General features: G+C 40.6%; 1 protein-coding gene across 5 annotated transcripts in view; it reads left to right on the top strand.

The window, feature by feature from the left end:
* The window catches only part of LOC143291197 (phosphatidylinositol 4-kinase beta-like), a 79549-nt gene that overhangs the window by 36463 nt on the left and 16981 nt on the right, over positions 1-26105 (top strand). The window contains exons 6-11 of one of the 5 annotated variants that reach the window (XM_076600932.1): positions 5423-5473; positions 16036-16202; positions 18666-18756; positions 20714-20853; positions 24249-24491; positions 25141-25179. In XM_076600932.1, the coding sequence (XP_076457047.1) occupies positions 5423-5473; positions 16036-16202; positions 18666-18756; positions 20714-20853; positions 24249-24491; positions 25141-25179 (731 nt within the window). Of the gene's footprint in view, positions 1-5422; positions 5522-16035; positions 16203-18665; positions 18757-20713; positions 20854-24248; positions 24492-25140; positions 25180-26105 lie in introns of all 5 variants that reach the window. The other 4 variants (XM_076600930.1, XM_076600933.1, XM_076600931.1 and 1 more) reach the window with 4 other exon arrangements.

Raw genomic sequence — 26105 nt, 5'->3', positions numbered from 1 at the left:
CCTCTGATGATGTAGAAAAAGGACAATCAGTGGCTAGCTGTGAATTGACATCTGCCTGCACTGAAAGAATTTTGGTGAAAAGTACAGATTAGTTGATTGAAAAATGAATACACATTTATTTATGGTGTAGAGTGTATGAAAAAAGAAAGAAAAGTGCATGCTTTTGCAGATTTTTTCTTTTGTATTGATTGTCAGCATGCGCAGGTGTTGCATGTGGATGTGTCATCGCGTTTTTACTTGTGCATGTTTCTGTTTTGTGTATGTGTGTGTGTTTCCATGTGTTTACATGCATATTTGCATCTTAACACACATCCGATTGTACAATGTGTGTGTGTACATGTGTTTGCATGCATATTTGCGTCTGAACACACGTCCGATTGTAGAGGCAGAGCGTGTGTGTGTGTACATGTTCATGCATGCATGTTTCCGTCTTGACATACATCTGATTGTAGAGTGCGTCATGAGTGTGGGTGCTTTTTTGCTTTGATGTAAGCATGTGACATGAGTGAAAAGGAACAAGAGTCGGGGAGAAAAGCCTGAACCACGGAATGCATATGTGAGTGTATCTCACAGTAAAGAGATGCTGGTTTTGATCGTAGATTAGGACTATATATATAAATATATATATATATGTGTGTGTGTGTGTGTGTGTATGTAATGGCAATGCAGTCAGAAGACAAAGATAAAACTAAAAGCAATGAAGATTTCTTCATTTAAAAGATTTGAGAATTTTTTGTTTGTTTGTTTGAATTATGAAGTAATTTTGTGTAAGTGCATATTGTGATTATGAGAACCAGCCTTGTTTGTTTGCATGTGTGTTTGTATGTGTATTTGTATGTGTATTTGTATGGTTGTGTTCCTGTGTATGTGTATGTGTGTACCTCTGTTTATGCATGTGCCTATGTGTGTGTGTGTGTGTGTGCTTTTGCGTGTGCATGCAGGGTGTGATTTGCATGTTGCACTGTGTACAGTAAATTTCTTTAGAGATGTTTTGGCATATATACCTTGTCATATACATATGTGATATGTATCTGTGATGTGCTTATGTATGTTACGTGTAACTGGTTTTGCCATTCGTGGTGTCACAGACATCACAGCATACAGTGTAGGGATGTGAGAGCTATGTAAATGTTCTTTTTTATTCCTTAAAAGAAAAAGAAAAAAAGTCAGTTGATCAGGTAAATCAAAAGAAATAGTCATACGTTGTATATTCCCTTGGCTGGCTTTTGTGAGCTTCGCTGCAGTTGGCTGAATCTGTCCAATCTGGTTGCACAATTTTCTTGTGCTAGTTTGTTTTGTTTGTCGACATTTTGACTGAGATTCAAATGTTTAACATAGTGAATCTCTGACCATGAGGGTTTTACAGACTGCGACTGATGTTAAAATTGAGGTCATTGATGAAGGATTCACTGCAAATTTGACTGGGCCTGGCTGGATGAAACTACCACTGGTATGAATGATTGTCAGATTGGTGTCTTTATTCGAAAAGATGGTGTTGGCGGCAAAGCCTTGTGCGTGTGGGGTGACACCACAATTGGGAAAGGTTGCGGTACTCCCATCATATCAAAACATGCTTTTTTTCATGCCTTAATTGTGTTGTGTTTATTGATGTGGTCATGTTGTACATAAGCAGACCGTTACAATTTTGTTAGTATTGAATGCATGCACAGCGACTGTTGGCAGTTCCTGGGGTTGCAAACATAACTTTGTCGTCAGAGCCCCTGGCAGGGAATCGCTCTTGTGTCCCACCAGGGACCTTAAGTGACTGCAGTAAGCTTTGGGGTGTTTTTTTCTGTCAGTCCCTCTCACATCGCTGACAGTGACTGCATTAATATTTGCATTTGTATTTCTTTTTATCACAACAGATTTCTCTGTGTGAAATTTGGGTTGCTCTCCCCAGGGAGAGTGCATCGCTATACTACAGCGCCACCCATTTTTTACTCACTTGTGTAAACAAAGTGAGTCTATGTTTTAACCCGTGTTCAGTTGTCTGTGTGTGTGTGTGTCCGTGTGTCTGTGTGTCCGTGGTAAACTTTAACATTGACATTTTCTCTGCAAATACTTTGTCAGTTGACACCAAATTTGGCATAAAAATAGGAAAAATTCAGTTCTTTCCACTCATCTTGTTTAAAACAATATTGCACCTCTGGGATGGGCACAAAAAAATTAAAAAAAGAAGCCTAATTATATGCAAACTGCATTTACTGTTATATTTATATTTTTTGTATTCTCTAAACTTGGCACTTTGACCTCTTATTCTGACACAACAACAAGAGGAGTCATTATTATCATTTTTTGTTCAAACAGGAACTTCTTTTGCTAAGCATGGAATTTTTATTTATTTTGCAAACGTTTTGTTGCAGATAGTAAGAAAGGGAATTTACTCTGTAATTAATGCTAGGGGACTTAATTTATCACAAGTGAGTCTTGAAGGCCTTGCCTCTCTTGTTTTTTGTATTTTTTACTGCGTGCACTGTTATTTGTTTTTCCTTGCGAAGTGGATTTTTCTACAGAATTTTGCCAGGAACAACCCTTTTGTTGCCATGGGTTCTTTTACGTGCGCTAAGTGCATGCTGCACACAGGACCTTGGTTTATTGCCTCAGCCAAATATAGAGTACAATCACGTTACTGATAGTGACTGCATTAATATAGAGTACAAAATTAAGGACCTTTGCCGAAACTCAGGCCCCATTCCATGACCGCCCAAAACTGGAGAACATTGGTGGTATGTTCAGCAGTGCAGCACCCCCATGACCAAACCAGCTTTCAGGACAAGTGACAGTGACAGTGACAAAAAACCCCCAAAAATAAAAATAAAAACCACTGCACTCACAATCTAATGACACTTGGAACTGTGGGTTAGTATCAGTATCAGTAGCTCAAGGAGGCATCACTGTGTTTGGTCAAATCCATATACGTTACACCACATCAGCAAAGCAGATGCCTGACCAGCAGCGTAACCCAATGCATGGGTTAAATGTCTTCAACAGACATCACTGATAGGACCAACCTTGCATGTGGTAGGGCGTACCTTGTGTATCAGTGCTGTATGAATAGAATTGGCAGATTATTTCTGAACACATCTGACACCGCTTGAGAAAAATACTGCGGTTTGAACTGTTCACCTGTTTTCTTCTTCAAATGGATAATACGCCATGCAGAATGTTTTACTAGAATCTGAAATATATATAAACAAGAGAGACAAGGCCTTCAAGACTCACTTGTGATACACTTAAAAAAAGATAAAAATAAATAAAAATTGTTAAAATGTGTTCTGTATTTGTTATTATAAAGCTTCGGGTTAAAAAAAAAAAAAAAAAAAAAAAAAGTCCCGATGGCAGATTCGAACCCCGTGTGAGAAGAAACTGTCTTACCCAATACATGATCGTGGCTCCTTAACTGATGTTAAAAAATTTAACATTTAAACATGCTTTTTTTTTTAAAGGGCGATGAATCGATTGCGGTATTCGCAGTGAGAACGCTGTTTAAATCATATTTTTCTGGTGTGTCTTGGGCCTTCAAAAAATCTTTAGGGGCAATTAAAAATTCTTTTTAAGTCCGCGGTAAAGGAGACTGGCTATCGCGCGCCGCAATCACACTGCAACATTTAGCCGTTTTCTCTGGATCAAGATAGATGTACAGGTTTAGTTACACCCGGTACGACACGGTCGATTCAATTTAGTTTTATAGTTTTAAAGTTGATATGAAAATTGAGTATTTTGTTAAACTAGTAACATGTAGAGCCAAGTACAAGTACTTCTAAACGTCGTATGAAGTGAAAAGGACTTCATTTTGAAAAAAGTCAAGACTGGAAATTTTTACGTTTCATCAAGGGTATTAACTCTCATGGTTTATTATTTTAAACTGTGAATTCTGACTGATTTTGTGGATATTTTTATGGCAGTTTGGGGCATAATCCAGTAAATGATGAGGCGTTCACAAATCTTTCTCTGAATAAATATTTAACGGTCTCCTCCAACTTTCCATCACATGTTATCGTGTATTGTCGATTGAATATAGGATTGAACGGGCCGATCAACAACTTTAAACAAAATGGCGTCCTTTGCGTTCATGAAAAATATGAGCACATGCTTTGAATATGTATAAATATGTGTACGCAATTGATTTTTGCCCATGACCTTCAGGGCTCAGCCAATAGATCTATTAAGTCCACTCGTAGTATTGATTTTAGTATTTTCCGAAAAAGACTACTTGGGCGAATGAACATAGTGAAAGCCCTGTACACTGAGAGTAAAACACACAAGCTTTTTATGTATTGAGTATATTTTCAAAATGTAATGTTTAACAACGGGCGCAATAGCCGAATGGTTAAAGCGTTGGACTTCCAATCTGAGGGTCCTGGGTTCGAATCTCGGTGACGGCGCCTGGTGGGTAAAGGGTGGAGATTTTTCCGATCTCCTGGGTCAACATATGTGCAGACCTGCTAGCGCCTGAACCCCCTTCGTGTGTATACGCAAGCAAAAGATCAAATACGCACGTTAAAGATCCTGTAATCCATGTCAGCGTTCGGTGGGTTATGGAAACAAGTACATACCCAGCATGCACACCCCCGAAAGCGGAGTATGGCTGCCTACATGGCGGGGTAAAAACGGTCATACACGTAAAAGCCCACTCGTGTATAAACGAGTGAACGTGGGAGTTGCAGCCCACGAACAAAGAAGAAGAAGAAGAGAAGAAGGAGACAAGAAAGATCAGTTTAAAGCAAATTAACCCCCCTAGCATTAATTACAGATTGATTTCCCTTTTTTTTTTTTTTACTATCTGCAGCAAAGACATGCACCAGAAATATAACATCCATGCTTAGCAAAAGAAGTTCCTGTTTGAACAAAAAATGATAAAGATGACTGCTCTTGTTGTGTCAGAATATCAGATCAAAGTGCCAAGTTTAGGGAATAAAAAAATATATATAAATATAACAGTAAATGCAGTTTGCATATAATTTGGCTGCTTTTTTTTTGTGTGTGCCCATCCCAGAGGTGCAATATTGTTTTAAACAGGATGACTGGAAATAACTGAATTTTTCCTATTTTTATGCCAAATTTGGTGTCAACTGACAAAGTATTTGCAGAGAAAATGTCAATGTTAAAGTTTACCACGGACACACAGACACAGACACACACACACACACAGACAACCGAACACCGGGTTAAAACATAGACTCACTTTGTTTACACAAGTGAGTCAAAAAGCGCCTAACCTCTTCATTCAGTGAACGCCCATGAATCACTTAAATCTCTGTGTACCAAGTCGGTGGGTATTTGAACTCTCCCAGTCACAGTCTGGGCTAAACTCTGTGTGTGTGTCATTGTGTGTGAAAGGAAACAGCTGCATGGTGTTACTGATGATGTCGCCTGCTGCCAGTGTGTGTGTGTAAGACTGTGTGTTGGTGTTGCCCTTCAGATTTCACAGACTCCCTGCTGCTGGCATCGATGCCAGAAAAGCCCAGGCCGCGTAAGAAGAAGGGCACCACACGTTCAGCTAGCATGGACAGACTGAACAGTAGGGAGAGTTCCCTCCCCCTTGGTTTCTGGCTTTTGTTTGGGTGTTTTTTGCTCTTTAAAAAAAAAAAAAAAAAAATCCCTTTGATTCATTATCAGAAGGGTTTGGGAGTCTTTGTTATTCATTATTATTTTGTTTATCTATTTATTATTCATTTATTTGATTGGTTTTTGCCTGCTTCGTTGGCTTTATTCGTTCAGTTAAAGCTTGGAGCACAACATGTAAGGCTGGCTTGCATCGTTTTGCTTGTTTTCAGTGTGATGAGAAATTAATTACCATTATTGTTATTGCTACTACTACAACTGCTTTTGCAAGTAGTAGTAGAAGAAGTAGTGGTATTATTTCTACTGCGACTACTTCTACTACAATTGCTACAGCAAAACATCATGTATTGATTATTGCTTTACTGGATTAATATTTCCATGTGTGGGATGAGCATTCCATCAGGATCTATGCTGGACGTTGCTCACCAGCATCATTTTTTTTTGTTCTTCCTGTGAACACACTGGAATGAATGAGTAAACCTGTTAACAACAGCCCTGTTGTTTGATATAAAGAAAAAAATGGTAGGATAAGAAATTCTGTGTGGAGAGACTGAGATAGAGAAAGAAATAGGAGTTAAAGGAGGGGCTGAGGCCAATTAGTATGTTATTGCTAGTGTGGAGATTGATGTGGAGAAGGGTGGGTGGGGGTCACTTGTTGTATTTGGGGGGTTTTTGTTGTTTTTTTTGCACTGCAACTCATGTTCACTTGAGTGAGCTTTTACATGTATACCCCACCAGCTAGGCAGCCATGTTTCAGTTTCAGGGACGAGCATGCTGGCATTGTTCGCATGTTTCCATAACCCACCAAACACTGACTTGGTGAAATGGGATGTTTAACTTGTGTGTTTGACGTTCTGCATGTATGCATGCGTGAAGAGGGTTCATGCACCAGCAGTTCTGCACATCTGTTGACCTTGGAGATCATTAAAAAAAAAATATCTGAACTATTGACTCACAGAGAGTCAAACCCAGGACCCATAGATAAGAAGTGCAATGTTCATCTGTGTGGATGTCCAGATTGCAAGCATCATTTACTGGAAACTGCTTTTCTTCATTCAGTGCAAGTGCTCTTTGCATCAACTGTCTCTGCATTGCATAGGCATGTGAAAACTCAACACAGTTATTAAAGAAATCAGTAGTTTTTAAATTAAAGACATGAATGGTTTTGATGACAGAAAAGAGAGACACAGAGAGAGAGAGACAGAGAGGACTAGTTCCTGATTACCTGTAATTGTGTAAATGAGAAATTGTAGGGTCCTTAAACATGGAGCAGTTTACATGTAGCTGCTTCGAGCCACACTGCTACCCCTAGACACGCTCTCCAAAGAATGTGTTGTATAGGTGCACAAGTATGCATGGCACGTCTGCCCATAAGAAAAGCTTTTCATGCTGCCTTACCCTCACTCTGTTCCCCATTAAGGAAATGTTGAACTGATGGTTTTAGATCACCCTGTCTATATCAGCATGTAATGAAGAATGGAACGAGTCATGTAAATGGATCTTTGGCTTCTGTTTGGCATATTCCTCCTCTTCGAGTGAACCTCCCTACACACCACTCCCCACCCCCATCCCAAGTCCCTTCCCACACTCTAGGTCTCTCTGCTTTCTCTGTTTTCCTTGCCAGCACATTATAATCACCAGCAAAACACCATCCCAAGCCCCCTTCCACACTCTAGGTCTCTCTGCTTTCTCTGTTTTCCTTGCCAGCACATTATAATCACCAGCAAAACACCATCCCAAGCCCCCTTCCACACTCTAGGTCTCTCTGCTTTCTCTGTTTTCCTTGCCAGCACATTATGATCACCAGCAAAACACCGTCCCAAGTCCCTTCCCACACTCTAGGTCTCTCTGCTTTCTCTGTTTTCCTTGCCAGCACATTATGATCACCAGCAAAACACCATCCCAAGTCCCTTCCCACACTCTAGGTCTCTCTGCTTTCTCTGTTTTCCTTGCCAGCACTTTTATCATCATCATCACCAGAAAAAGAAATGGGGATAATCCCAAGGAATTTATTTATTTGAAACATTTTTTTTTTACTGTCGTATCATCTACCTCATTTTCATTGGCATTACTCCCAAGCCGCTTATTCTGTGTCCCCCATTCACAGTCACATCCGGCTTCTGTTGCTGTTCCAGCATCAGCAGTCCACAGGAAACTTAACTGTTAATTGATATTTAGTTTGCCAGGAGGCCACACACCAGAGAAGACCCAAAAGACACAGTCACTTGTAGTGTTGGTCAGGAAACTGGGGTAGCCCCAGTCACATGGGTTTTGTTTCAAATGGGTGTCAAGAAAGAACATCAGTCTTTAACATCAGTCTTTAATATCCATCTTGTGTTTAGCATAAGAGAGAGATAGTGGAACAGCTGCGTGGGCCAGTGAAACTGTTGGATTTTAAATGGGCATGTCAGTAGATGCTGGGTCTTGCACACAGTTTTAGAGAGAAAGTGGACAAGTATGGTAATGTAGAGGTACAGCTGTTTTGGAGTGGTGTATAGGAGGCATCCAGGCAGAGGTGTTGGACTTCTGATCCACTGTTTACCAATGCTCAGGGTTCGAGACCCCATTTCAGCATGGTGTTGTTCCTGGGAAAGGCACCTAATTCCAATTTTCCCTCACTCCACCCAGGTGTGAATGGACTTTGGTTAGGGAATGTTAAAATGGTGGAAGGGGGAGATTGAACCCAACCTTCTTGTGCCAAGTTCTAGACACGGTATATATATCGGGTGTCCCCCTAAAAAGTAAACCGCTTTTTTGACAAGTATTTTCTCAGTGATAGAGAAACTGAATTCATTGAAAATGTTCACACAGTAACCTTAGGGTATCATCAAGTCTGCAAAATATCTAAAATATCAAATTATGCGAGTATTGTCAAATTCAAAACAGCATGTCAAAAAATCCAATATCAGAGGAAAACTCACTTATTTCAGTTTATGCTCTATGTGGCCTCCATCTTCCTCCATGACTAAACAAAGCCGTTTCTTCCAACCAGAAATGCTTTTACGTATTTCTTCCACCGATATCTCCTCCCATGACATAATTATCCTGTCTTTTAACGCCTGCTTGGTCAATTTGTCTCTCACTTCCCGGTAAACTTTCTCCTTCAGAGAGTCCCATATGGCATAATCTATTGAGTTACAGTCAGGACTTTGTGGAGGCCATTCATTCTTGATGAATTCTGGTGTAGCCTCCTCCAGATAGGCCTGGGCGACCCTACTTGCATGTGAAGGAGCCCCATCTTGCTGAAACATGTAATTGTTTCTTGGATAAAGACGCCTACAATCCGGGAGAAGATTGTCATCCAATTACTGAATGTAGTTTTCACTATTAACCTTGGCTCTATCAGTGTCAATAAAATGAATGTTGTTTTTCCTTTCCAGGATACTTCAGCTGAAACCATTATCTTCTTTGAAAATCTAGAAGTCTCATGATGGAGGCGAGATGGCTGAATTTCTCGTTTCCGTTTCTCTAACGTAAAGTCTTTTTCGTCTGTGAAAATGATCCTTTTCACATCAGTGGCCAAGTAGTGGTCATTCAAGTTACGGCAGTGAGTTTTTCTTTTCCCTCTAACATTTTGGTCCCTCCTTTATACCCGTATCCTCTTGAAGAGCTTCTGTTCCAGTTCTTTTGCCATTCTTTGCACAGAAGACTTGCTCACTTGTAAATCACTTGCAACTTCTCTAAGAGATTTGTGAGTCCCTGGGTTCTCCTCCTGGGATTGAATCAGTTCCTCAACACGGTCCTTGTTCTCCTCCGAACATGCAGTCTTGGGTCTCCCACTGCCAGTTTTACGTGCTACTGACCCTGTAGTGCGTATTTTAGCAATAAGTCTGTTTACAGTGACATGACTCCACCCCTTGCCTGGAAATTCCTTTACGATCCTTCTTCCACCCCAGTCTTTCTCCTTGAAACAGTTTTCAACGGTAACCTTATCACTTTCACTCAAAGGCATGGTTGATCCTACCAAACTGAAACTTTGGACAGAACTGATTTTGGATACAGACGACAATAAAAAAAAAAATCAAAAAAATCAATAGACTTGACACCCAGACAGGCTATTATTAGACTGACACTGATTGACAGATGCCAACACCTGGCTGTTGGCATGAACATGAAGGTCACATTGCACAGCTCTGATATTGGATTTTTTGACATGCTGTTTTGAATTTGACAATACTCACACAGTTTGTGTCTGACCTTTTAGATATTTTGCAGACTTGTTGATGATACCCTAAGGTTACTTTGTGAAAAGTTTCAGTGAATTTGATTTCTCTATCACTGAGAAAATACTTGTCAAAAAGTGGTTCACTTTTTTGGGACACCCGAGATATATATATGAATTCACGGTGCTGATGGCCATAAAAGGCAATGGGATGCTTAACCTTTAACTTCAGAAAGAAGAGAGAAATGTTCTGGACCTTGCACTCTGGGTACTTTGTGGTGTGCTGCATGTGCTGGAGCTTGACTGTGTTGGTTTTTGCTTTGTTTCTCCCACGCACTGTATGTCCCTCAAAGAGGTCCCCGGCAATCTCTGGATATTCTCCAGTTGTACGTCCTCCTCTTCAATTCCCTTGGTATCATTTGTCTATTTGATAGGGCTGTGAGTGTGAGGGAGTGGATGGATGAATGGAGTGTGGGTGTTTGAGTGAACATTCTTCATGGTATTTTTGTGAAGGCATAAATATCTGTTGAAGTTTCAAAACAAAGCAAAAAAAAATCGCCGAGATGAGGGACAATAACGGACTCAAATGGCTACAATGGAGAGATTGTTTTCTTTTTCTTTTGTCTCTTGTGAAATAGTAACATGTCCACGTAGGAAGTGAGAGAATCTAACATTACAGGGGGATTGAATCCCACTCCTCAGAATTTTCTTCTTTTCCACTGGACATTGAGTGGCAGTCTGGACACAAGTAATTCACATTAGATGATAAACCTAGGTCCTGTGTGCAGCTTGCGCATAGGGCATGTACAAGAACCAGTGGCAACATAAGTGTTGCTCCTGGTAAAATTCTGTAGGAAAATCCACTTTGATAGTGAGACAAATACACTTGCAGACAATGAAAGAAACAAAAGAAATACGAGTGGCACTGCACTGTAGCAACCCTAACAGTACCACACACTCATGCACAATGACAGACTTACACACATGCATACACAGAGTGCATGTGTGCTCACTCATTGAAATTGTACACACAGACACACACACACACACACACACACACACACACACACACACACACATTCCTCAGGTCACAGTCGCACTCACTTACGAGCACAAACACAGACTCTCACAAACAGTGCACAGGCAAACCCTGTCAACACGTCTTAAGTCACCTTTGCAATTGACCCTTTTTTTTTTTCTTTCTTTCTTTTTTTTTTTTTTTTTTTTTGTGTGTGTGTGTGTGAGTGTGTGCTGTTGTGATGTTAATAGAGGATCAAGGTGGGGAGGTGGGTGGAGATTGAATGATACCAAGCTGTTGTGATGGGGAATATTGTGAACAGCTGTCTTATTCAGCATTGATATCGATCAGTCCATATGACTGTTTTTGTTGGGATTTTTTTGGGTGGTGTTTTTTTCTGGGGGGCTTTTGTTGGTTTTTTGCGGTTCAGCCCCAGTGCATACAGTGTTGCTACATTGCACATGTACACCCCCATCCTGGCAGTGATGTGACCTGTTGTTGTTGGTTTGACTCCACATGTTTTTTAGCCATTTCTTTCGCTTTTTTTTTTCTTTTTCTTTTTTTTTTAATAAAGAAACAAATTGGTTTGTTATTTGACATTGAATTTCTTCTTTTTTTTTTTAATTCTGTTTTTGTTTGCTTGTTTGTATCCTTCAGTCTCTCCTCCACCCCTCCCCCCCCCCCCCCCCCCCCCCCACACACACACACACACCTGCTTTTGTTTTTGTTTTGTTTTGGTTTTTTGTAACTGACTGCTCACTAACTGGTCAGTTGTTTTTTGGGTTTTTTTTTTTTAATTGATTTTATAGAATTTCTGAGATTTTTTTTGTCTTGGGTTTTTATTGTGCTTCTGATTTAGAAATTGAAAAGAAAAAGATTATGGGGGTTTCTTTGCTTTGGTGCCCCCCTCCCCCTTTGTTTTGTTTGTTTTGCTTGTCAGTTTTGAATGGGATGATTATTGAAGGGGTGTAATCAATGAAATAGTTGGTGTTTTTTGGGGTTTCTTTTTCTTTTTCTTTCTTTTTTGTGAGTTTTAAAGTCTGTACTCAGTGTACTGGCCCATTTATGAATAGTGTGAATGCTGGGAAAGTATTGAGGGTTCATGAATTTATATATATATATATATATATATATATATATATATATATATATATATATATATATATGAATATATGTGTATATACATACATATATAGATATGTATATATATACTTTTTTTCAATCTAAGCTCTCTCTCCTTCCATCCGGGTCTGTACTGGCCCATTTACAAATAGTGTGAATGCTGGGAGAGTATTGAGGGCTAATGAATTGATATATATATATATATATATATATAAATATATATATATATAATATATATATATAATATATATATATTTATTTATTTATATACACTCTTTTTTTTCAGTATGTGCTGTCTTTCTTTTCCATCTGGGTCTTTGGTCACTGTGACCATGTCTCACACTCACACAGACTCTCTCTCTCTGTGTCTCTAATGCATGTATACTCACACATATACTCACAGTTATATGCTCACTCTCTCTCTCTCTCTCACACACACACACACACACACACACACACACACACACACATGCACACACACACTACACACCACACACACACACATGCACACACACACACTTTATATATGATAGTCAGTTGTGTCCGACTATGACCATCAGAACAGCAGAGGAGGCAACTGCTGTTCCGACTAGTTGGGCTAGAATTTGATTATAGTGGAGAGTGTCTTGCCCAAGTACATCCCCACTCTCTCGGCCAAGAGGGTTTTAGGACAGTCAGCGTTGGGATGGTTCCCAAAGGCCAACTAGCCCACAAGGCTGCAGCACTAAGAGCCAGTGCAATTTTGCCTCCTAGTTCGAGAGTCATAGTCCTTCACAAAAGACTAAGCTGTAAATGGTTTCCCATTGACTGGAGAAACCATTGATAATACAGCTCTCACTTTGCTGTTGGCCCAAATGTAAACTACAAACACACACACACACACACACACACACACACACACATTGCCACTGATGGAAAGTTTCTCTCCTCGTCCCCCACCTGCTGATCTCTCTCTTTATGTCCCTGTCTTGTCTACACTTTGTTAAGTCTCATAGTTATACAATTATTTTAGAAAAAAAATTTTATAATCTCCCCCCCCCCCCCCCCCACCCCCCTTTGCCAAACTTTTTTTTTTCAAAACAAAACAAACAAAAAAAACCCCAACACTGTTGACTATCACACCCTGTTAGAAAAAGAAAGGAGAGCCTCACAGTGGGGTAGAGACTCTTTCATGCTGATTTTTGTTTGTTTGTTTGTTTTGTTTTTTTTGATAATGACTTTTCTACTTTTTTCTGTTGTGGAATATACATTTTTATGAAATGACAGTAGATATATATTTATGCGCAACAACATAAAGAAGCATAGAAGTAGACTCCATATGAGACATAACAGTAGCCACTAATACTACATAGAGTCTAAGAACATAATAATCATAATAGCCATAATCATAATGATAATAATAGAAGTAGTAGTAGTTGTAAAAAAATTTTTTTTAAATGAAGTAGATGAAAGGTGCAGACATTTTCTTTCACTACATATGACAGTGACAATTAGGGAAACTGAGCTGGAAGTTTTATTCAAGAACAAAATGATGGCTCTGCGAGCCTGGACAGTGGAAGGAAAGAACAGCCCAGGCTTTCAGGTTTGGTATTGTATTATTGTCACAATGTTTTTCTTTATGTGAAATTTCTCCTGTGGGGATGCCGGGGGTCTTTCAGTATAAATAGCATCCCCACCTTGTGGAAATTCTGTACTAGAAATTTCCTTCTTTTCTATCACTCTCTTTGTTTCTGCCTTTTTTCTTTCTCCACTGTTGTCTCCTTTTTCTGCCTTCCCAGTTCATTCCCCTTTCTTTTTTCAAGCAAACTTTGGCACATTTTTCTCTTTTCCGTAGTGCATGATGTACTATCTGTGCTGTTTTGCTCTGGCGATTAGGTAACGAGATGTAAACACTGGGATGGGCACTAGCTGTCCATTCTGCAGTGTTATTTGCCTATATGGCCTTTTTATGTATTTTTTGTTTGGCTTTGAAAAATTTTTTTTTCCTTTTTAATGATTTTTTGTAATCTGGGGATGATAAAGTAAGTAGAATGGCTGGTGTCCTCAGCATGGCCTGGTCTTATTTGCCATAAGGAGCTAAATGGTTGGGATACTGTGTCATGAACTGTGTTTTGTGGGTTTGTCTTTGTGGTTTTTTTGTGTGTGGTTTTTTTTTTTGTTGTTGTTGTAAATGTGACAGTTTTGTGTTGACGCAGTTGAGTATTTGCATAGTTTGACAGTCCTGATTTGGCCCTGTGCTGTAGGCTGGACACAAGAACAAGAATATGTGAAATTCGGCTTGCTCTCCCTTGGGAGAGCATGTCACCCCACTGTGCAGCGCCACCCCTGTGTTTTTTTGTTTTTTGTTTTTTTGTTGTTTGTTTTCTGTCAGCAAGTATATTTGGTTCACTATCAAAGTAATTTTTAGTTTCAGAAGGTCACAACTGTTATGTTGCCATGGATTTCTTTTACCATATGTGCTCTTAAGTACATGCTGCACATGGGACCTTAGTTTGTCTGTCTCATCCAAATGACTTAGCATCCAGACCACTGTTCAAGGCTTAGTGGCAGGGGAGTAAAATTCCTTAAGTCATATTGCCTTTGTTGGAACTTCATGATCATAGCCTCACATGAAACAGTACATGTTTGTACATTAGTGCATACTGGATAATGGCATACAACGGCACCTGAAGACATACAAGAGAAATAAACACTCTCTCACACATAGACACACACAGACGTGCGCGTGCGCGCGCGCACACACACACACACGCACACACACACACACACACATTCATTTATGTCTTGTGCCTTGCTGCTTTGGTTGCATCCCAGCAGTGTACAGCTGTAGCAGGTTTGTTGCTTGGTCAGACAGATGTACTGATTACTGTGTTCTGCCCTTGATGTCTGTACTGGCGCCTCTCTGCTTTTCTAATTGTTTACACAGAATGAGAGGTGATGAGATAGCAGGAAGAATTGCACACACAAATGCGCATTAGGCATAGGGACATTGCCATACACAGATATTCGTGCAGGCACACACATTGGCATCAAACACCCACCCACACACATGCAAAAACCTTTTGTTTTTTCACATGTGACTTGTGAACATCAGAGACTCTCATGATGTTTCATTTATTTATCCTGTTTCATTTTTTTCTCTCTCTTTCTTCTAGTCCTGCTGTCTTCTTTTCTGGATCCACACTTCTCTTAAGAATGAAAGAAGCAACATGTAAATTTAAAGTCAGTTTGGCAAGAATATGGAATAGAAATTTGTGTTATGATTTTTCGCTACCACTGTTTACATGTGTGCATTTGCAGGACAGGTGTAAAATGTTTCATGTATTCTGCACTTACTTTACTGTAAAAAGAAATTAATTTTATATATCATGGAATTATCTACACTAAATGTTTAACCTTGCTAACTTAAGTACATTGTCTTCCAGTTTCAGATCAGTATCTTTTGTTTATGTGTATCAGAATGAAATTAAGCATGACTGCACTTGCATTTGGTGTTAACTTCAAGGAAATCATTGTTCAGATTTTTGTCATTGTTTTTTCTGGTTGGTTTTGTTTTTTGTCTTATGTTTTTTAGTGTCCCAGAATGTGGGACATTTTGTTTTTATATATTTGATGATTATATATATGATGAATGTTGATGAAGATGCTGCTGTTGGAGGCCGTTTAGGTTAGTGACCACTTGACAAGGCTGTTTTCTCATAACATATCCTAGTGTCAATTGGGCTGAGAGATACAGACACCTGCGGTGTTGGACAGGAAATCTGAGCAGCACTTCCAAAGATTCATCCATGAAGAGGGCGACCCCTCAGCTGTGTGTTACTGCCTATCCATTTGAGCACACAGCACACTCGGCCCTGGGTAGGAGCCAGCCACAGGGGCCAAAAACCCCACCTCTGATGGGGATCGAACCCTTACCTTCCCAGTTGTCAGTCTGTGACGCCAACCACTTTGCCATGATAGATGGGACGACCCAGGGGGCACACAGTTGAGGATCATTACACTTAACGGATGTGTCTTTCGGAGTGTTGCTCAAACTTGCTGAAATCTGCACAGAGGTGTGTTTATCGATCATGGAAACGCATAAAACAAGATGTCCCAAATTATAGGGTACATACAAAAACCAAACAAATAAACGAAAAGTTGACTTTGATGCTGTTTGTTTTTCCAGGCTTGTTCATGAAGCACAGTGAGAGCACATCCGCACTCACCATGCCTGGGTCTGCGGCGGGAGACTTGGCCTCTGGCCGTGCCTTCGATAATGGATGCAAATGCATGCAGAGTTCAGAGGCCGTCCTGAATAACCTGACCGGGCGCCAGACTCCTTGCCAGTGCAATGTAAGCAGCAGTTAAAAGGAGGGTAATAATGATAGTGATAATAAGGAAAATGATATTAATGATGATAATGAGAATGATGATAAATAGTATATTGTACTTACGTGTGCAAACTCCCGTTATGATGTGCATTAAGGCCAGACACGGTAGTACAAAAACATATGAAATAAACTTGAAGTTTATGGCTTTTTGTGACATGGTATGCAAAGATATTGGACTAAACATGTCTAAAAAGGTCATTTTGTGCAATTTGTCATGACGTTTTCCATGGAAACGAATCCAAAATGGCCAACAAACAAACAATTAAAAGCTTAGAACTTCGGTACCTTTATAGATATGTTATTTCTGTTTGTTTTATTTGATTTATTTGTATTTGTTCTTTATTATAGTGCAGTGATATTTTGGAATTTGAATAAATACATTTATTATTATTTTTTTGTTGAAATGTGTATAAATTCCTTGACATAATTTTTTTTCAAATGAGCGTATATTCATTCTTTTACTAGTACTATACAATCCACCGCACTGTAATAAAGATGAATACATAAAGAAAGAAAGTACCAAGTTTGAACATGCTATCTTTTAAAGTTTTTGAGCATTAGCATTTTGAAAAATGGTATTACGAGGACAAAACACAAAACTGAGAAAACAGGAAAAGAAAGAGATGTGCTTGTACTCACAAGAAATCACACATGTTGATGCTGTTTGAATCTTTATTTAAGTGAATATAGTACCCAGGTGAAATGGACTATAAAGATTAGATGTTGAAGAAGCAAATTATGCGTAAAAACGAAAATCACAAAAAATCATGATTTTGGTAAAAATTTCACTACCGTGTCTGGCCTTAAGCACCTCACATGAAATAGGTCATAATCCATAGTGAATACTGGATAATGGAATATGACAGCACACAAAGTTATACAAGAGAATAAAAACATGCTTACACATGCAGACACACATGCGCACGCACACACGCACGCGCGCGCACACACACACACACACACACACACACACACACACACACCACATGCACACCACATGCACACACACACACACTCCAAGGCACTACTAAACTGTCTATTAACAATCATAAGGGTAGACTGTTGGGTGTATCAGTGTTTGTGAGAGAGGGAGTGGGTATGTGTGTGAAGACATGCTAGAGAATAAACAGTCACACACACACACACACACACACACACACACACACACAGTGTGTATGTGTAGTGTGTAACAAATGTGTCATCATGGAGCCAGGGATGGTGGTTGTGTCATTGCAGACAGGCCTGGTAGTGTGTATGTGCAGTGTGTAACAATAGCGTCATCATGGAGCCAGGCTTGTGTGGTTGCAGACAGGTGTGTGCAGTGTGTAACAACTGTGTCATGGAGCCAGGCTTGTGTGGTTGCAGACAGGTGTGTGCAGTGTGTAACAACTGTTTCACCATGGAGCCAGGCTTGTTGTGTTGTTGCAGACAGTGTGTAGTGTGTAACAAATGTGTCATCATGGGACAGGGGTGGCTTCTGTGTTGTTGCAGACAGTGTTGTGTGTGTAGTGTGTAACAACCGTGTCACTGTGGAGCCAGGCTTGTTGTGTTGTTGCAGGCAGTGTGTGTGTAGTCTGTAACAACTGTGTCATCATTGGTCAGGGGTGGCTTTTTGTGTTGTTGCAGATAGGTGTGTGTAGTGTGTAACAACTGTGTCATCATGGAGCCAGGGGTGGCTTGTTGTGTCATTGCAGACAGTGTGTGTGTAGTGTGTAACAACTGTGTTGTCATGGAGCCAGGGGTGGCTTTTTGTGTTGTTGCAGATAGGTGTGTGTAGTGTGTAACAACTGTGTCATCATGGAGCCAGGGGTGGCTTGTTGTGTCATTGCAGACAGTGTGTGTGTAGTGTGTGTGTAGTGTGTAACAACTGTGTCATAATGGAGCCAGGCTTGTTGTGTTGTTTGAGACAGATGTGTGTAGTGTGTAACAGCTGTGTCATCTTGGGACATTGGTGGCTTGTTGTGTCGTTGCAGACAGTGTGTAGCATGTGACAACTTTGTCGTCATGGAGCCAAGTGGTGGCTTTTTGTGTTGTCGCAGACAGTGTGTAGTGTGTAACAATTGTGTCATCGTGGAGCCAGGGGGTGGCTTGTGTGGTTGTAGACAGTGTGTAGTGTGTAACAACTGTGTCATCATGGAGCCAGGCTTGTTGTGTCGTTGCAGACATTGTGTAGTGTGTAACAACTGTGTCATCATGGAGCCAGGCTTGTTGTGTCGTTGCAGACAGTGTGTAGTGTGTAACAACTGTGTTGTCATGGAGGCAGGGGTGGCTTGTTGTGTCATTGTAGACAGGTGTGTGTAGTGTGTAACAACTGTATTGTCATGGAACCAGGGGGTGGTTTGTTGTGTGGTTGCAGACAGGTGTGTGTGTAGTGTGTAACAGCTGTGTTGTCATGGTGCCAGGGTCGCTTGTTGTGTTGTTGCAGGCCCCCAGGCTGCAGCCCGAGGTGGAGTTTGTTCAGGCGCTCATGAACATCGGCAAGAAGCTCCAGCACCTGCCCACCAAAGAGCACAGAAGTGAGTGGACTGACAGTGTCAGGAAACAATAGGGAGGGGGGGGGGGGGGGACTGTGCAGGTCTTGACCACTTTTTTATTTTTGGGTGGGGTGGAAGTAGGATTTGGGGAGTTTTGGTGTGTGTGTGTTAGTTGTTTTTTTTCGTATGTGTATTCTTTGGATTGATGAAATTAGTCTTAAGAAGAAGAAACAAAGAAAAAAGGGATGCTAGAAAGCAGTCAGCAGATGAACTGTGCCGTTCTTCACTGCCTTTATTTTGGGGTGGGGTTGTGGTAGTGGGATTGGTTTCATTTTATTTTCTTTTTTTTTCATGTCCGGAATACTGAAATAACCTTGTCATAAGCAGAAAAAAAGGACATGAGAAAGCAGAATTTAGACATTAGGAAAAAACACCAAGGAAAAACTACAAACTTGTGATGAAGAAATGTGTGTGAAGAAGCTATAACCGAATGTAGAGTGAAAGCAACAGTACAGTTTAACAGATGTGGTCAGGGGTGGGGGGACAACAACAACCAGTAATCTGCATGTGATTTTTTTTTTTTTTTTTTTTTTTTTTTTTCTACGGATGTGAAGCCATGGAAGGGCGGCAGATATAATGAAACTCGAGGACCACTGATGCAAATAAATGGTCAGAGTGTGGGTGGGGACCAACTGCAAGACTGTGTATTGTATCTATGTAAACAAATACACCATAACAGGGCTTCCAACGGTGCATCAGTATGTGTCCCTGGCACTTTAAAAATGGAAATGATGCACTTCAGTAAAAATTACGTATCGGAACATACAGTCGGGCAGCCAGAATCATCTACTCCAGAGTCATTTCCATTCCTCACTTCTTCGGGGGTCTAGAAACATGGGCACTGGTGACAAAAAGGTGTGCCTGCCTTTGCATGTGTGTAGCAGTGCAGTTTTTGATTTGATAGTGCAGCATTAGAATGAAGGTAGAGTGGAGGGGGACTGGGGGGGAGGGGTCTAGAACTGTGGTAAGAGTCCCTTGGCCTCCCCAAGATGTTTTAGCTCACTGGAAAAAGTCCTGTGTAAGAAGAGGAGCGATGGCCAAGTTCTAATACATCTGAGTAGAAAGTAAGTGATCACGGGTTCCATTCCCATATGTGGACTTAGATTTTTATTTCCCTCCCCCCCCCCACCCCTCCTCCACTCAACTTTGAGTGGTGGTCTGGGTGCTAGTCATTTGCATGAGATGTTAAACTGAGGTCCTGTGTGCATGCAGCATGCTCTTATCACAGGTGAAAGAATCCGCGGCAAGGAAAAGGGTTGTTCCTGGCAAAATTTCTATAAATAAAATGTCCTGTTTGATAGTGAAGTAAATACACACATGCAGACAGAGAAAAAAAAGAAAAGAAAAAAAAGTGAGTGGCGCTGTGCTGTGGCAGTGTACCTGTTCCAGGATTTCACACAGAGAAATCTGTTGTGATGAAAAATAAAAAGTTACAATACAATACAACCAGTACAATGCAAATTACAGTACAGTGCACTGCAATACTGTAGCATACAGTACCATACAATACAAAGCAGTACAGCACCGTACAATGCAAATTACAGTACAGTACAATGTAATGCAATGCCATACCGTACAGTATGGTACAATACAGTTTAGTACAGCACAATACAACACAACACAGCAGAACGCAACACAACGTAGCACAACACAACACAGTGTGGAAACTAATGGTAAGGCTACACCTAGACAGAGAGCGTGGGTACAATGCAAATTACAGTACAGTGCAATGGAATGCAATACCGTACCATACAGTACCATACAAAACTGCACAACTTAACACAGTGCAGCACAGCACAGCACAGCACAGCACAGCACAGCACAGTGTGGAAACTAACTTGTAAGGCTACACCTTGACAGAGAGGGGTAGGTAAAAAGAGAACCTGACACAGAGAGAGAAAGAGGTGTAACCAGTGTTTGATGTTTCCCTGTGCTGCAGCCTCCAGGCTGATAGCAGAGCTAGCCATGCTCAACCTTAACCTGCCCGCACGTGTGTGGCTGCCTGTGGCCGAGAACAGCAACCACCACGTGGTTCGAATCCCTCACACCCAGGCGGTGGTCCTCAACTCCAAGGAGAAGGTAGGCCACCAGTTAGGTGTGGTTTTTTAAGCTTCAGTTATCTGTAAGGGTTGGTACGGTTTTTGAGCATCAGCTACTTACAAGGTTAGGTTTCATGTAGGTTTGTGCTTCAGATACTTACAAAGGTTAGGTTTAGTATAGGTTTGAGTTTCATTCATGTTTGGATGCCCAGCTTCAGTTACCTACAAGGTTCAATGTGGTGTAGATTTGAGCTTCAGATATCTTTACAGTTAGGTATGGTTTAGGTTTGAGCTTCAGTTATCTATACCGTTAGGAACGGTTTAGGTTTGAGCTTCAGTTATCTATACGGTTAGGAACGGTTTAGGTTTGAGCTTCATCTACCTACAAGGTTAGGTGTGGTGTAGGTTTGAACCTCAGTTATCTATACGGTTTGGAACGGTTTAGGTTTGAGCTTCATCTACCTACAAGGTTAGGTGTGGTTTAGGTTTGAGCTTCATCTACATACAAGGTTAGGTATAGTTTAGGTTTGAGCTTCATCTACCTACAAGGTTAGGTATGGTTTAGGTTTGAGCTTCATCTACCTACAAGGTTAGGTATGGTTTAGGTTTGAGCTTCATCTGCCTACAAGGTTAGGTATGGTTTAGGTTTGAGCTTCATCTGCCTACAAGGTTAGGTATGGTTTAGGTTTGAGTTTCATCTACCTACAAGGTTAGGTATGGTTTAGATTTGAGCTTCAGTTATCTATACAGTTAGGTGTGGTTTAGCTTTGAGCTTCAGTTATCTATACAGTTAGATATGGTTTAGCTTTGAGCTTCAGTTATCTATACAGTTAGGTGTGGTTTAGATTTGAGCCTCAGTTATCTATACGGTTAGGAACGGTTTTGGTTTGAGCTTCATCTACCTACAAAGTTAGGTGTGGTTTAGCTTTGAGCTTCAGTTACCTACAAGGTTAGGTGTTGTTTCGGTTTGAACTTCAGTTGCCTACAAGGTTAGGTGCGGTTTTGGTTTGAGCTTCATCTACCTTAAAGGTTAGGTATGGTTTAACTTTGAGCTTCAGTTATCTATATGGTTAGGTATGGTTTAGCTTTGAGCTTCAGTTATCTGTACAGTTAGGTATGGTTTGGGTTTGAACTTCAGTTGCCTACAAGGTTAGGTGTGGTTTAGGGTTAACTTCAATTACATACAAGGATAGATATGGTTAAGGTTTATGCTTCAATTATGTACAAGGTTAGGTTTGGTTTTTTCGTTCCTTCAAGGTATGATATGTGTTGTTGTTATTGTTATTGTTTTAATTTCAGCTATCGATTTTTACAAGATTCTCATGCAAAAATCATTAAAACGGTTCAAAGTGATCTTCAGAATCGGCATTCAGATTACACTAAAGCTCTCAGCAATCATCAAACTTGTCTTGCAACTTTAAAAATTCACAACTTTGTCAAAATTCAAGCAAATCGGACTCTGAAAAGTGCAAAATGCATGGCAGGAAGTGCCGAAAACGAGGCTGTGAATCTCACGAGAGTCTCGTTTATGTAAACAACAATGGCTGCGTTCATAGTAAGCATGTGTTTAGATGACGGTACCGGGCGGGTGGGGGTGTTACACTGCAAGTCGACATTGGGTGAGTTGGGGGTATAATGGTTAGGTAAAGTTCAGGTTCGAGCATCACGTTTGGACGCCCAGATTTGGATATGTACAAAGGTAGGTAAGGTTCAGGTTTAAGCTTCATTCATGTTTGGATGCCCAGATTTAGTTATCTACAAAGTTATCGACCAGGTTAGGTAAGGTTTATCTTTGAGCATCAGTTTGTTTGGATACCCAGCTTTAGTTATCTACCAGGTTAGGCAAGTTTCATCTTTGAGCATCAGTCATATACATATGCCCAGCTTTAGTTATCTACAAGGTTAGGTAAGGTTTAGGTATGAGCATCATGAATGTTAGGATGCCAAACTTTAGTTATCTACCAAGTTATGTAAAGTTTAGGTTTCTGAGTCATTCATGGTAGGATGCCCAGTTTCAGTAACCTACAAGATTAGGTAAGGTTTAGGTTTGAGCATCATTAATGTTAGGATGCCCAACTTTAGTTATCTACCAGGTTAGGTAAGGTTTAGGTTTATGAGTCATTCATGTAAGGATGCCCAGTTTCAGTAATCTTCAGCTGATTCAAGGTTAGGTAAGGTTCAGGTTTAGGCTTCATTCATATTAGGATTCACAGTTCCAGTTATCTACAAGGTTGGGTAAGGTTTTGTATTTGTATTTCTGTTTTTGTCACAGCAGATTTCTGTGTGTGAAATTCAGGCTGCTATCCCCAGGGAGAGCGCATCGCTACACTACAGCGCCACCCATTTTTTGGTATTTTTTCCTGTGTGCAGTTTTATTTGTTTTTCCTATCGAAGTGGATTTTTCTACAGAATTTTGCCAGGAACAACCCTTTTGTTGCCGTGGGTTCTTTTATGTGCACTAAGTGCATGTTGCACACGGGACCTTGGTTTATCGTCTCATCAGAATGACTAACGTCCAGACCACCACTCAAGGTCTATTGGAGGGGGAGAAAATATTGGCAGTTGAGCCGTGATTCGAACCAGCGCGCTCAGATTCTCTCGCTTCCAAGGTGGATGCTTTACCTCTAGGCCATCACTTCACTAGGTTTAGGTTTAAGTTTCATTCATGTTTGGATGCCCAGCTTTAGTTTCTACCAGGTTCACTAAGGTTTAGCTTTGAGCATCAGTTTGTTTGAATGCCCTAGTTATCTACAAGGTTATCTGCCAGGTTAGGTAAGGTTTAGGTTTGAGCTTCATTCATTTTGTATGCCCAGCTTCAGTTATCTACAAGGCTGGGTAGGGTTTAGGTTTGAGCGTCAGTCATGTTTGGAAGACCAGATTTTATTGTCTACAAGGTTAGGTGAGGGTTAGGTTTGAGAGTCATTCATGTTTGGATGCCTAGCTTTAGTTGTCTGCAAGGTTAGGTAAGGTTTTGGGTTTGAATGTCATTCATATTTGTATGCCCAGTTTCAGTTATCTACCAGGTTTGGTAAGGTTTAGGTTTAAGTGTCATTCATGTTTGGATGCGAGGCTTTAGTTATCTACAAGGTTAAGTAAGGTAGTTATCTACAAAGTTGGGTAAGGTTCAGATTTAAGCTTCCTTCATATTTGGATGCCCAGCTTTAGTTATCTACCATGTTAGGTAAGGTTTAGCTTTGAGCATCATCTTGTTTGGATACCCAGCTTTAGTTATAGATCTACAAGATTATCTACCAGATTAGTTAAGGTTTAGGTTTGAGCAGCATTCATGTTTGGATGTCCACCATCCTACCCCCTCAACCCCTTCATACCCCCCCCTACCCCTTCACACACCTCCCCACCTCTGACGTTCCATCATGTGTTGGGTGTCTCTTGCTCGGCTGACCCCCACCCTCACCCCCCACCCTGTCCCTCCAGGCGCCCTACATGATGTATGTGGAGACCCTGCAGTGCGAGAACCCCTTGACCAGCTCCCTGCCCAGCAAGATGCTAGACAACACGCTGCGCTTCACCCGCTCCGAGGAGGACCTCACCCACCTCAACCACCGCGCCACCGCCACCTCCAGCTCCTCCCCCCGCACAGAGTTCACCATCTGCTACGCCGGTGCTGACTTTGACGACGCCGACTGCTGGTCGCAAGAGGATGATGAGATCATGTCGGTGGGTGCCTTTTTGTATATATTTTTTTAATTTAAAATTTTTTTTTTTTTTTTTTAACTCATTCTACTTCAGTTACAACTCGTACCATGATTACTTCCCCTGTGGTACAGTTGGTATTTTAAACTGAACCATTTACGGATTCCGGAAGCATGAAAACGAATCAACAGTTCTCCATCGATTTCCGCTGTTTTTGTGAACTACCCTGTTTTTTTCCGCAGTGGTGTCATGTTGTGCTGGTCTAGGGGAGTTGTAGCAGGCATGTAGCTTCTTGCAGACAGGAAAGAAGAAAAGAAAAAAATATTTTAGGATGGTGCTGAACTATGCTGACATGCTCATCTGTGGGAGAGGTGGGTGTGGTGGGTACCTGTGAGCCTTAATTTCTTACAAGGAAACTTGTTGTTATGACAAAAAAGTGATACAGTACAATACATTACAGCACAATACATTCAGAGTGAACATCACATCATTAGTGCATTGAAATCAAAAGAAAGGGAAAATAACAGACAGACTGACAGACAAACAATCAAACACAGTGGAAATGAGTTAATTGCCCATTAATCTTTCACCTTATAATTTGTTGTATATTTGGATAATATTTGTATGTTTAAAAAGAAAAAGTCAGTGTTGGTGGTTTTGTGTGTTTGTGTAGGAAAATTCAGAGACTGTCAGCATGACAGAATCGGTGACAGTGAGTACACACAGTGCAGTAACCCCACAGCACTTGAGGATCATGACGATGATGATGATAATGAAGATGATGATGATGATTCTAACCTGACAAAGTGTACTGTTTGTCAGTGTGAGCACTGTTTGATTAACACAAGTGTACACCACTACTGTCACAGTCTGGGTATGTGTTAGTGTGTGTGTCTGTGTATGTATGTGTGTGTATGCATGTGTTTGTGTGAGTGTGGATGTTGGTGTATGAATGTGTGTTTGTGTGCGTGCTGCGTGCATACATGTGAATTTGTGATGCAGACAGACTGACAGACAAAGAGACAGAAAATATGTGTGTGTTTGTGTGTGTGTGTGTGTGTGTGTGTGGATAGAAAATATTTGCTGCAGAGAGGGTGACTGACAGTGGTGTGGTGTTCAGAAGATTTTCTTAGTAATCTCATTTCATTTCATTTGGTTTTTGTTTTATTCTCATCAGCTCAGCTTTGTTTTATTAACCTTTGTTCGACAGACTCTGTGTTATACATCACTCAGCTTTTGTCATCTTTTTAAAGAATTTTTTTTTCTATTGTTGACAAAGTTGTTTGAAATGTCTTTGGTAAAAATTCCAGTTAAAGATTGATTTCCTTGTGTTTGGACCACAGGCATGAGATTTTTCCGACTATAGTCGGATTTCCAACCAAAAATTGGCTCCAGAGGCCATTTTTGAGATTCGCATAAATCCGTTGAGAAAATCATAGGGGTGGAGGGGGTTGTGAGGTTTTTTTCCGACCCACGAAGGTTGCACAAACGTTGTCCGACCGATCAACAAGACAGACCCACAGCGTTTGCTAAAATACCCCATGTTTTGATAAGCGAACCAATTGAGAATAAGTGTTCCTTTGCTCCTCTGTCATCATTCAGCTTATCCGTATTCGGTTGGAATTACAAAACTCTCTC

This window comes from Babylonia areolata, chromosome 16, assembly GCF_041734735.1.
Source record: "Babylonia areolata isolate BAREFJ2019XMU chromosome 16, ASM4173473v1, whole genome shotgun sequence".
NCBI classification, from domain to species: Eukaryota; Metazoa; Mollusca; class Gastropoda; order Neogastropoda; family Buccinidae; genus Babylonia; species Babylonia areolata.
This window is presented reverse-complemented; position numbering and strand designations above follow the sequence as displayed.